General features: G+C 40.9%; 1 protein-coding gene across 8 annotated transcripts; it reads right to left on the bottom strand.

The window, feature by feature from the left end:
* Positions 1-412: 412 nt before the first annotated feature.
* On the bottom strand, positions 413-10,460 carry LOC119732387 (cytochrome P450 4V2-like). Of its 8 annotated transcripts, none has more exons than XM_038205862.1 (12): positions 10,444-10,460; positions 7,179-7,375; positions 6,473-6,579; positions 5,885-5,970; positions 5,190-5,380; positions 4,657-4,726; positions 4,433-4,559; positions 3,711-3,890; positions 3,204-3,306; positions 2,845-2,979; positions 1,947-2,126; positions 413-1,656 (listed from the first exon to the last, which is right to left on the bottom strand). In XM_038205862.1, the coding sequence occupies exons 2-12, from the start codon at positions 7,354-7,356 to the stop codon at positions 1,496-1,498; spliced, it is 1,518 nt and encodes a 505-aa protein (XP_038061790.1). In that variant the 5' UTR covers positions 7,357-7,375; positions 10,444-10,460; the 3' UTR covers positions 413-1,495. The 8 variants fall into 8 exon arrangements, with proteins under 8 accessions (XP_038061790.1, XP_038061788.1, XP_038061791.1 ...); XM_038205860.1 differs by lacking the exon at positions 10,444-10,460 and adding an exon at positions 8,571-8,588; XM_038205863.1 differs by lacking the exon at positions 10,444-10,460 and adding an exon at positions 8,338-8,354.
* Positions 10,461-11,356: the final 896 nt, after the last annotated feature.

The raw sequence follows: 11,356 nt of genomic DNA, 5'->3' as shown, positions 1-11,356 counted from the left end.
TTGACACAGTGCATCCTCCAAAATCAGCCACACATTTTTGCCTTATAGCCTCAATCCTGCAAAATCCTCCAATTTTCAAAGAGGATTTGGGAAGGTAATAGGGTTAATGAAATGTGGGACGAATGTCAAATCTGGCAAAAAAGTTTGTCAAATCTGGCAAAAAGTTTGCCAACCACGTGTCTTGTTTCTTGATGTCAAATTTTGCTGTGCATTTGCATACACTATAAACCAAAGAAGTTGAATTGTCTATAAATTCCTTGAACATTTAAGTTTCTTTTAAAGCCGTTTTACCTGTATCTTTGTGTAAAATGCTTCAGACTTTGAACCAGTTCGGTTATTTGTGGAGCATCACGGTGAACATGTTTTTAACTAATAGTTTTATGCCCCAAGGTGTATTTTTGGGTTTTTGGGTGTTTTTTTTTAAGGCTTAATAAGTCAGTTCTAAACCGAAGATGACCACATTTCCCGGTCTGTGTACAAATAAATGGGTGATATTGGATAATAATTGGTAATTGGGTAATCATGCACACACCACCAATATTTTTTTTCAAAGGATATACATGTTTATCTTTAATTAAACAATGCATTTAATTCCAACAGCTAACCATTTTGAATAAATTACATTCAAATGTATAATTTGTCATAAACAGTTCACCAGTAAACCAATTTTACTCTACTCTGATATGGCTTCAAAGTGCTTTTTTTTTTACAAATAAGTATTGTTCCCACTGAATTATCACACACTTGTCAAAAATGGTTAATAAACTAATATCAAGTATATATTTGTGTACATGAATTTTAGTCAAAAATGATGCCAAAAACATGATGCTAAAATACCCATCAACATACAATTTATCATGCATTACATACATGTATAAATCAATAATTTAAGAAACAAACTCGGATTTCCAATAATTGTAAAAACGTACATTTCTTTGGTTTTGCTTATACATTTGTGTCCTATTGCAACTACATGTACATGGAATAGATAAAAAAAAAAGTATTACATGCCACCCTGCCATTTTTCTTTAACCTTTACAGCTAAAAAGTTCAACTGTGCAAATTACACTTAAAGTAAAAATCTAGAGTGATCAGTTTTACTGATAAAGATCATCACTAATTTCTAAAAAGCTTTAATTCTAGGCAATAATTTGCCTGCTTGTCAATTAAAAATGAAAGCACCATCACTTATACTCTTTTTTTTAACCAGTTCACGCCGGGATTATTTTGACAAGAACGGAACGAGGCGCGAGATTGCTTTTCACTCGACCTCAAGCCAGGCGGGTTGAAGCCTTCACCCTCAGGCAGCACACTCATATCTCCTGCCTTGCCCGCCGAGTGCAGGTCGCTGACAGATTTCCGGCCTCGCTCATTGCGTGTTTTTCCATCATCCGTTCCGAATACTGCAAAACCTATGGGTTTATACACGGCCTCCGGCGCGAACTGGTTAAGAATTGATTAACGGACAATGAAGTTCTTTTGTGGCTAAACAAACTTAAACCCTGGGGCTAAGTTTGACCTTGATGCCTGCACTAGGGCGCAGAATCAACTCTCCAATCGGGAATACCTCGTCTCTAGATTGGACGGACTCGATGTTGAAACGTCGCAGGACTGAAGACACAATGACCTTCTCTTCCATCATGGCAAAGCGCTGACCTGCGAACACACAAGAAAAAAAAACCCATACCGATCAATGTTTGGATGTGAGAATCCATTGGGCTGTTTTTTACGATATGGTAATTGATTTAAGATTATTGTGACTGACTCAATTATATATCTTGTATATTCTCACAAAAGGAAAAAAAAATTAACAGGTAAAAAGTGTTCTTATCAAAATGTTACGAAACATGTTCAACTTTTAAAAACAATATTGTTCTCTTTTGTTCTCTGGTATTTTTCGTCCACGGTTTTGAAAAGATGAACACGTACATAAAATTTGCACTTACCAATACAGTTTCTAGCACCAGCGGAGAAAGGCACGTAGGCGTACGGGTGACGGTTGAGACAGTTCTGTTGAAGGAATCTATCCGGATCAAACTCTTCAGGATTCAGGAAGACGTCCGGATCGCGATGCAGACCTGTTATCAGAACACAGACGTTGGTGCCGCTGGGAATCTTGTGGCCACCTGTGTCAAAAAATAGGGGGGGGGGGGAGAGTTGGTCATTAACTCTTGAACATGGAACTTACATAGTGTGCCACAAAGTAAACACTGCTACCGGTATATGTTGGCTTGCTACATTTTAACCCCAAACTGCCCTGCCTGTTACCCCTGTACTGTCACAAAATGGCTAACACACCATGACAAATGGTAGTCGTTGTGAGCATTCGTGCATGAAATAATAATAACATCAGTGTTACAGTACTCGTACTACTCGAGTACTTTTTTTAGAGTACTCGTACTCGAATGCCAAAGTACTCGTACTCGGCATGTCAAAATTGAACTCGATCATCAAAGTACTCGTACTCGGAAAGCAGCACTCGAAAAAAAAAAAATGGTATAGCTTGCCTTACCACGGCCTTATTTTATCGATACTTTCAGTTTGAAATGGTTGATTGGCTTGCGGAGAAATCGAAGTTTCCTGATTTTCCTCTGTGCACGTCCAGACAAACACATTTAACAGCTAGCTGTGAGTGGGTCTGTATATTGGTCTGACTGGGCCTGGGCCAATTACGCACAATGAAACATTTGCCGTATGGTCGTACTCGTACTCGGAATACAAATACTCGTACTCGGAAGTACAAGTACTTGTACTCGGAGACTCGGGGTAAAAGTACTCGAATACAACACTGAATAACATGAATGTGTAACAAGTTCTTCAGATCATATTTAAGCCGCGTCTCACCCAACACGCAGTCTTCCTCGAGGATGCGCGCAATGAACGGCACCGAGGGGAAGATGCGGAGCGTCTCCTTGACGACGCAGGTCAGGTAGTGGAGTCGTTGAAGCTGGTCCGATGTAGCTGGCTCCTGGTTGTCACCTAGGAGCAAGACAAGTCCAGGTTAATGGTTAAGGTCACGGGTCAGGGGTCGGGGACATTAAACAAGCTCGTTCAGACTAAGGCTGCATCTGGCTGGAATTAACACACAGGTCTATGGGATGAGGAGAGGCAATGCCCTTTAAAGTTTCTCAAAATGCATTTCGTATGTAACATAATGCTCGTCTTACAGGAACATTGTACATTCGTCAATTTTTGTAACTTACCAAATACTTCATCCAGTTCTTCGTGAACCCTGCGTTGTATCTCGGGATGTCGACCCAGGAGGTACAGACACCAAGATGCACCAGCTGCCGTCGTGTCATGACCCTGGAAACAAATGGATAATCGACCAATAACATCTCATCTTTAATACAACCCTCGACTGAAATTTGAAAAAAGGGGGGATTGAGTTTAAAAAAAGGCGGGGGGATTTAAGTTAAATGAAATTGTTCAGCCTCTTTAGTGCCATTTAATCAATCGTCAATTTCCACATGTACGCTTCTAATAAGATGTTTAGAGAAGAGATAATTCTAGAGATGAAAAATGTCCATCTTCTGGAGAAGATGCAAATTCTCCTTTCCGAACATTAAATTTGTTGTCAATTGCTGCACCGATACGAGCTCTGTGATTTATTATACAAAATAAATTCACTGCAAACTTAGTTTTGATGTAAACCTGGAAAAGTTTGGAGAAGAATCCTGACTTGCGTAGGTTTGTGTAATAATCTTTACCTCAAACATGAACGTGTCCACCTCCTCCCTAATGTCGTCAAATGTGACCGTCTCGTCCTCTTGTTTCATGTGGAGCAGCAGATCCAGAAACGCCAGACGTTTCTTGGGCTGATCGGCCGACTGGTCATCCAGACCTCTGGGATGGAGGTTGACAAAGTCCTGGCTTCGCTCCTGAATTACCTAAAATGTAAGACAATGATGATAATAGGCTAATGGTGTTTACGGTCGACTCTCGTTAGTACAAACTCTGTTAATACAAAATTCTGGTTATAACAAACATAAGGCATTGGTCCCGACTGTGCATTTATGTGCACAATGAATGGGACTGATGTTCCTCTTAATACAAAACTCTGATATAACAAACAATTTGGCTAGGTCCGAACGAGTTTGTATGAACGAGACTCGACTGTATATGGCGCTCATACCAACGGTCGCAAAGTGCTTTTCAGTTTAACCCCTGTTCGTCAGGCTATGAGACCATTTTTCTGCAGCAGCTCTAGATCAGCACGATCTGGTCTCTATCCTCACAGGTACCCGTTCATGCTCCTGGGTGGAGAGAGGCAATTGTAGTAAAGTGTCTTGCCTAAGAAGACAAGCACCATGTTCCTTGCCAAGATTCATACCCACATACCAAGGCACGTGGGTCGAGCATTGTAACTGTTAGACCACAGTGCTCCACAATTGCCCCCCAATTTTCCAACCCAAATCTAAGTTGTAACTACCTGGTTTGTTGTGTCGTGAAGGACCTTCAAGCATTCTGCTTGTCGTCTGCCATTCGGCAAGATGCCATACAGCATGTTGGGCCATAACCAGGGGTATTTCATCCTGTCCAGGGCTAGCTCGCTCATCCTGTAAAGATGTTAATATGTTTATATGTTGATATACTATAGTTTAGGGCTTATCGATAAATGTATTAGAAGGCAGCTTATTTGCCTATGTAACTTACTTGATAACTGCCTGCATATATTCATTCTGGCCGTCTTCCTGTGCATGGATATTCTTTCCCATCGCAGTCTCTGAAAATGAAAGAGCAAGACACGTCTAGACTTATGAATTTGTTTTTCTCTTTTTAATAGCATTCAAATTTCCGAAATTCATATTTGAAAAGTATTCTGACATTTGATAATTGATTGAATCTATGTACAACGCCTGAATAAATCCCCATCAGATGATTGGTTGGTCGTTGATCACATGTCATTCAATTATTCGTCCCAACCCATGCCCAGACACACTGCAAGAAAAGGAGTTCTATTGCATGGTAAACAGAAATTCCATTACACTAGTAACCAATCAGACGATGAGGATTTATTCAGGCATATTGTATAAAGTGCAATGGTAAGAATCATTCCATTCAGTGACAGATGGAATATTCCATTCCGGTCGACTGTGCCTCGTGGAATGGAACATTCCATCCGTCATGTCATGCACTTATTCTTACTATTGCACTCGCAAACCTTCAATATTTGTGTAATATCTTACCACATATAATATCCAGTGAGCACTGCGTTATGATAGGGAAAATATCGAACACTTGGCCGTCTGCCAACGCCTTCAACCTCGCTCCCAAGATGTCCGTCTTCTCATTGAATGTCACCAGGAAACCGTTCAGGATGCTGAAATGGAAGGTCGGCGTCAGCATCTTGCGACGGCGGAACCACTTACTGCCCTTGCTGCGGAGGGGAAAAAAAAAAGTCAAGGTCAAAGTTCATCTTTTTAGGAGCAGCATTGAAGCGTTCAACACACCGATTTCCATCCATACTATAACATACTATACCTTTGGGCCTGGGCGAGTAGTGGATTTTTCTACTCGAGTACTCGCAAAGATATCACTCGCGAGTAGTCGAGTACTCACAGTAACTGCAGGCAAATAGCATGCAAGTCACACCACATTCTTCAGCACTGAGTTATCCTTACTGTGAGACGTTTTGAGTCATTTCCTTGAATTTTTTTTGGGTGGGACGAATGGAATCCTAGGGAGAGAGAGGTGGAGGGAGTGATTCCCTGTTTGCAGGGGACGTATTAAGCCGTGAACCCCAAACCCTAAAATGCTTCTCAAGAGTAGCTGTTTCTACTCGCACCAGGATGAGTACTCGAGTAGATGAAAAACCATGAGTACAACAACGAGTAGCCTAAAAGTACTGGGGTAATCGAGCTATTCGCCCAGCAGTAGCTACCTTGTAAGCAGACCAGTGCCCAGCCACGGCTGAAGGAAATCGTACACGAAACCCTTGGTGATGTGTTTCGTACTGCTAAACAGGACCTAAAATAAACATGAATGAAATGGACATATACAGAACATTGTGCAGCATGGGCAATATTGTCAGACGAAAAATTTAGTCGACAAATTACAATAAAGGTGATTTCAGAGATTTATAATACATGGTGCAATTGTAAACTTTGTCTTATGAAGAAACACTGTTGCTATTTTTTTTTTTTACAGAAGTCGATCATCATGCATATATGCTTCAGTTGGTAAGCAAATGTAAACCGGAACGGCAAACCGGAGGTCGCAGGTTCGAACCCTGCTCCAATCAATTTCTTTGTTCAACTTTTACAAATGTAAAACCTCATGTGGATTTGAAATGTATGTAGCAATTCTGTAACTATATAGCAGTTGGACAATAATGTCACGGCTTCCGTAACTATAGCTACTTTGTTCAAGAACAGAGGCGTCAGGGAAGTATTTTAGACAACAATGTTGACAATCCGACGGCTGAAAATCTTTACCCTCGATTCCGAAAAGAACCGTTTTGTAAATTCACCTCTGCATCCTTGGCATTGGTGATCACAATCATGGGGATGAGCCCCAGCATAATCCTGAAGAATTTGGGAAAATCTCGGCAGTATTGCAGGATCTGCTGGTAGAACTCTGCAATTAGAAAAAAGAGAGGAAAATGCTAGTTAGTCAGCAAAGATGCATGTTTAGAGAATCCAAAATTTCCAACACGCCTCCCCCCCCCAAAAAAACTCAAACATTTGTGTGTGTGTTCTCGAGTTGTACAAGCATTACATTCACTGTGTGGCCAACTTCCTAACAAAAGAGGTCCACATAAAACCAAGCAGCAGCGACTCGGTGTGGACATTGTTTCCCCCTCTCTGAAAAACAGGTTAAGAGGCATTTTGGAGTTAGGTTTATCCGTGACAAAAGGAACAAAAACACTGAAGAGAATCATAGAAAACAAACTTGGGTTGTAAGAGTTTTCACAGTATGAGTAACATGAGTTTTTTTTAAAAGGTTTTTCTTAATTACACGAAAACAAAAGAATTTCCACACTACGTATGTAACATAACCAGGGGTGATCGCATGCGTGTGCCGCAGGCATTTTTCATGCCGCGAAGCTAACTCTCCGTTCCCACAGGGCCAACGACAGGCAGCAAAGCAGCTGGCAAAGCCTCATTCATTGTATTATGATGATTTTCCAAATACTTGTCAAGCTTGTTGGTGAAGTTGGAGCACACCAAACTTACTTTGGGGATTGGGATCCAACTGATGTGCGTTGCCTATGAGCGGCAAGGCAGCCGGGCCGGGGATCTCCTTGCTGAAGTACTGAAATCGCTTCCAGGGTTTATAGATGAAATACAGCAGCACGTAGCAGGCAGTAAACACCGCAGCCGCGATGACAAACACGGGAAAGAGTAGGCTCATCTTGGACTATGGCAACTTTCTGCAATTCAACAAATTGAGATTGAAAAAAGAAGCCGATGTGTAAAGAACTTAAAGTTTGCAAAAGGTATCTGTACAGGATCCTGTTTAACAAGCAAGTACAGTCGAGTGCCTTTGTAACAAGGTCCTTGGGACTTGTTATACTTATAACAGGTACTTTGGGAATAACAGTAATGGAAAACAAAGACTTGGGACCTAAAATGTTGCTCGTAATATAAGCAGGATGTTGTAATTCTCAGTGGCAGTGCTCTTCTTATCAGGGTTCAACTGTAATCCAAAAACTATGTTTGAATTTACATGAAGTTGAACACTTTGAAAAGCTTACTTCATGCAGGCCTTAAGTACAACTGATAAGGCAAAATAAAAAAAAAACATGTTTAGCGTCCTGCCTCTTTGACAAAAAGGAAGGAGGAGGCCCTTTTTTTTTTTTTTTTTTTTTCAAAATGGCCGCCCGACACATTTTTCAAGACAACGCAGCCGGGCTATTTTTCAAGATGGTTACCAGCTTTTTTCAAAATGGCCGCCACTTGGACTCATTGACTATTTCCACAGCTTTACACACGGTATAAAAGTCTAAAAATATGATTTCTTTCGTCAGAGATCGTTAAAATTTATCAATTTTTGTCTTAAAAAAAAAAAAAAAAAAAAAAAAAGGAGGCGGCCTCTAAAAAGGAAGCGGGCGGGGACGCTAAACATGTTTTTTTTTTTACTTCGCCTAATGACTAAGCATATTTCAAGCGGTGTCATGAGTTGGCCAAATAATCATTCACATCCATATGAACTATGCATTGTTTTGACAGTGGAATGTGGACTGTGGACTCTCTACTTCAATGGCTCCTGGACTCCGCCCCTTCATTTTCAACACACTGGTGCAAACTGTGATCATGATGTACGTGACACCTGTATAAGTACACTCTGAATGATGAGTGTTATAATAACAGTTGTCAAGGCTCACACACTGACATGACCAACTTGTTTGATGAAAAGGTTTTGGGCGTGGAGTAGCCCGACTGCGTCTGGCCGTACAGTACTATCGCAAGCTCTGTAGTACGGCCAGACGCCCGATGCTTCCACAGAGACTGAATTTTTTGGGCCGCCGATGTAGCGATTTTGCTACATCTTTCGATCGCGATTATCTTTTCATCCAGGACACAAATTTCCAAAGTTAAGGTTCGTAGTCGTAGAGCAACTCATACCTTTTCGAAAAAACGTTCTTTTGTCTCAATATTTTCATCCATCTGGCCACAAGACGAATTTCAGTCATCAGATTCCACAAATATCGTCCCCCATGCGATCCCCCATGCGATTTCAAAATGGCGGCCGCGCTGTAATGTATGCATTATGCGAGCGCGCTTGGGCAAGATAATGAATATGCAATTATTTAGTTCATGACCTCGTGTTTGTATGGCCAGCCGCGCTGAGTGTCCGACAAACGTCATAAACTATCGCATGGGGGACGATATTTGTGGAATCTGATGACTGAAATTCGTCTTGTGGCCAGATGGATGAAAATATTGAGACCAAAGAACGTTTTTTCAAAAAGGTATGAGTTGCTCTACGACTACGAACCTTAACTTTGGAAATTTGTGTCCTGGATGAAAAGATAATCGCGATCGAAAGATGTAGCAAAATCGCTACATCGGCGGCCCAAAAAATTCAGTCTCTGTGGAAGCTTCGGGCGTCTGGCCGTACTACAGAACTTGCGATAGTACTGTACGGCCAGACCATTGATCTCCATATACATGGAGATCAATGGTCCAGACGCAGTCGGGCTAGGCGTGGAGCTACCAAAAGACAACAGAGCAGGGTGACCGTTTAAGCCGATTTCCGCTATTATTTTTTATTAAACCTTGACAGATTTTTTTTGTTAATGAGTTGGACATAATAATGAGTTGGACAGAAAATCTGACAGAATATAAAAAAAAAAATTGGCAGATTTCTGGCAGAATTCTGCAAACATGGATATTTAACACAAAAACTAAAGCTACATGTGAAGAAATATGACTGAGCATGTCAGCTGGAGTTACTCAAGCTATACAGAACCCGGGGTCAAATTGGTGTATTTATAATTAGGCCTACACGGGATGGATAAACTTTCGTACGGTATCGCTGCATGCTGCATGCTCATTTACGTGTCCCACCCCGGCCCTAGCCCAAGGGCGGATCCAGAACACAATTTTTGGGGGGGCCAAAAAAATTTTGGTCCCCCAAAAAAGTGGGTAAAAAAAATTACGGCGTGGGGTTCGGGGCCCGCTTAAGGGCCCCGAAATTTTTTTGGATTCTAGATGCTCTGTGGTGCGATCTGAGGCAATTTCTGACCACTTTAACCAATGTTTTTTTGAGGAAAAGATGGTGGTGTACTCATTGCCTGCCTTTATTGCGATGTCACATAAAAAAAAAAAAAATTGGTTTCGTTTTGGGGGGGGGGGGGGGGCCATGGCCCCCTTTGGCCCCCCCCCCTGGATCCGCCCTTGCCCTAGCCTATACGTACCCACTTTATTTTTACAAATAATGCAACGCAAGAAAGTGCAGTGTGCAAATTGGTCATGGTCATTTCGAACTCGTCTTATATAATTTAGGCCTATATTACTTTTTCAATCAATACTTTTAGTTTTACATAAGTTAGAGCATGGTTAGAGTAAACCAACGTACCGTGCAAAGAGCTGTATAATAAAAAAAACCACCAGTTACAAGAGGGCGCTAATCAGTTAGGTTTTCCTGCGTTCTGAAAAAAAATAAAAGCTTATCCCCAGGGGGCGGATCCAGGAATTTTGGCCGGGGGGGGGGGCGTTCAGGCTCCTAAGAAAAAAAAATATGTCCGATTGTTGCGGACAGGCGGATAAATAGGTTATTATTAGTACCATACATGTAATTGTTATAATATTGTTTGGTGTCTAACCCCCGGTGCCCCGGCCGCACCCCCTCTGGATATCCGTCCGAGCCTGTTCCCCGGAAGTTTATGACTTTTTATATGATGGAACATCGTGCTCGGTGCCTTAATCTAAAAGAAGAAAAACAATGCAGGGAGAAGATCTCAAAGGGAAGACGATATTAGTCTCTTCGACTCACCTGGGTAGGTGGCATATATTAATACACGCTCTTTCTGTAGAAACAAAATGTAGGCCTAGGCTATAGCTACTTGCAAAGGATAGCGTTGTCGACCTTTGATTCAGTTATTGTTTATTTAGTGATATCGTCAAAGTCCGTAGATATAATAGAAGTATTGATGTTATACCAATAATTAATTTCTAATATCTGATTTCAGGTATTTTTCACACAGAAACATCCTAGTACATAGAAGAAATTTTTAAATCTCCGTAACTTTTTTAGCCCCGGAAGTTTGCCAAGATCCAAATTTCAGATGTGACCGTCCGTTATCCTTCTCGTATTAGTAAAATTTGCTCTCGTAAGAAGGTAAAAAAATAAAAGATATATAGTCATTTGTTTTAATAATATATGTTGGAATATAGCTGAGAGTGTCAATTGCAATAGATCGTGTATGTAATGGCGTACTATGGTATAGAGTCATAAGAAGTTCAGAATTTTCTCGTTCAGCTTTTACTTATTTTCAGAAGTTAGCTCTTGTGCTTCGCTGAACGAAAATAGGGAAACATTATGACAGAGCTAGAAACAATGTTATAGAAATCAGGCAGTTTTTTCACAGAAAACTCTTGGGGCTTTTTTTCCCGAGAGTTCTGCTGATCCAGCTCTGCAATTCTTCGTACTAGGCCTACTTTTTATTTTTGTGATTTTTTTTAATTGATGCACTTTCACATTGTTGTTTGTCAATATGTAGTTTTTGTTTCATGGAATTGCTGCTTCCGTACTGATTTGCATGTTTGGTTTGTTAAATTCAAAAAGGGGTGTTTTCTCGAGTTGAAAATTAAATTAATCACATCGTACAACTTGTTTGTTGCTTTTAAAAAACAACCTTGTGTATTAGGGTCCTGGGATTGGACAATGATTGTTATCAAAGTTCCAA

This window comes from Patiria miniata, unplaced genomic scaffold, assembly GCF_015706575.1.
Source record: "Patiria miniata isolate m_02_andy unplaced genomic scaffold, ASM1570657v1 HiC_scaffold_24, whole genome shotgun sequence".
Lineage (NCBI taxonomy): Eukaryota > Metazoa > Echinodermata > Asteroidea > Valvatida > Asterinidae > Patiria > Patiria miniata.
The sequence above is the reverse complement of the archived record's forward strand: the minus strand, read 5'-3'. Positions and strand labels throughout refer to the sequence as shown.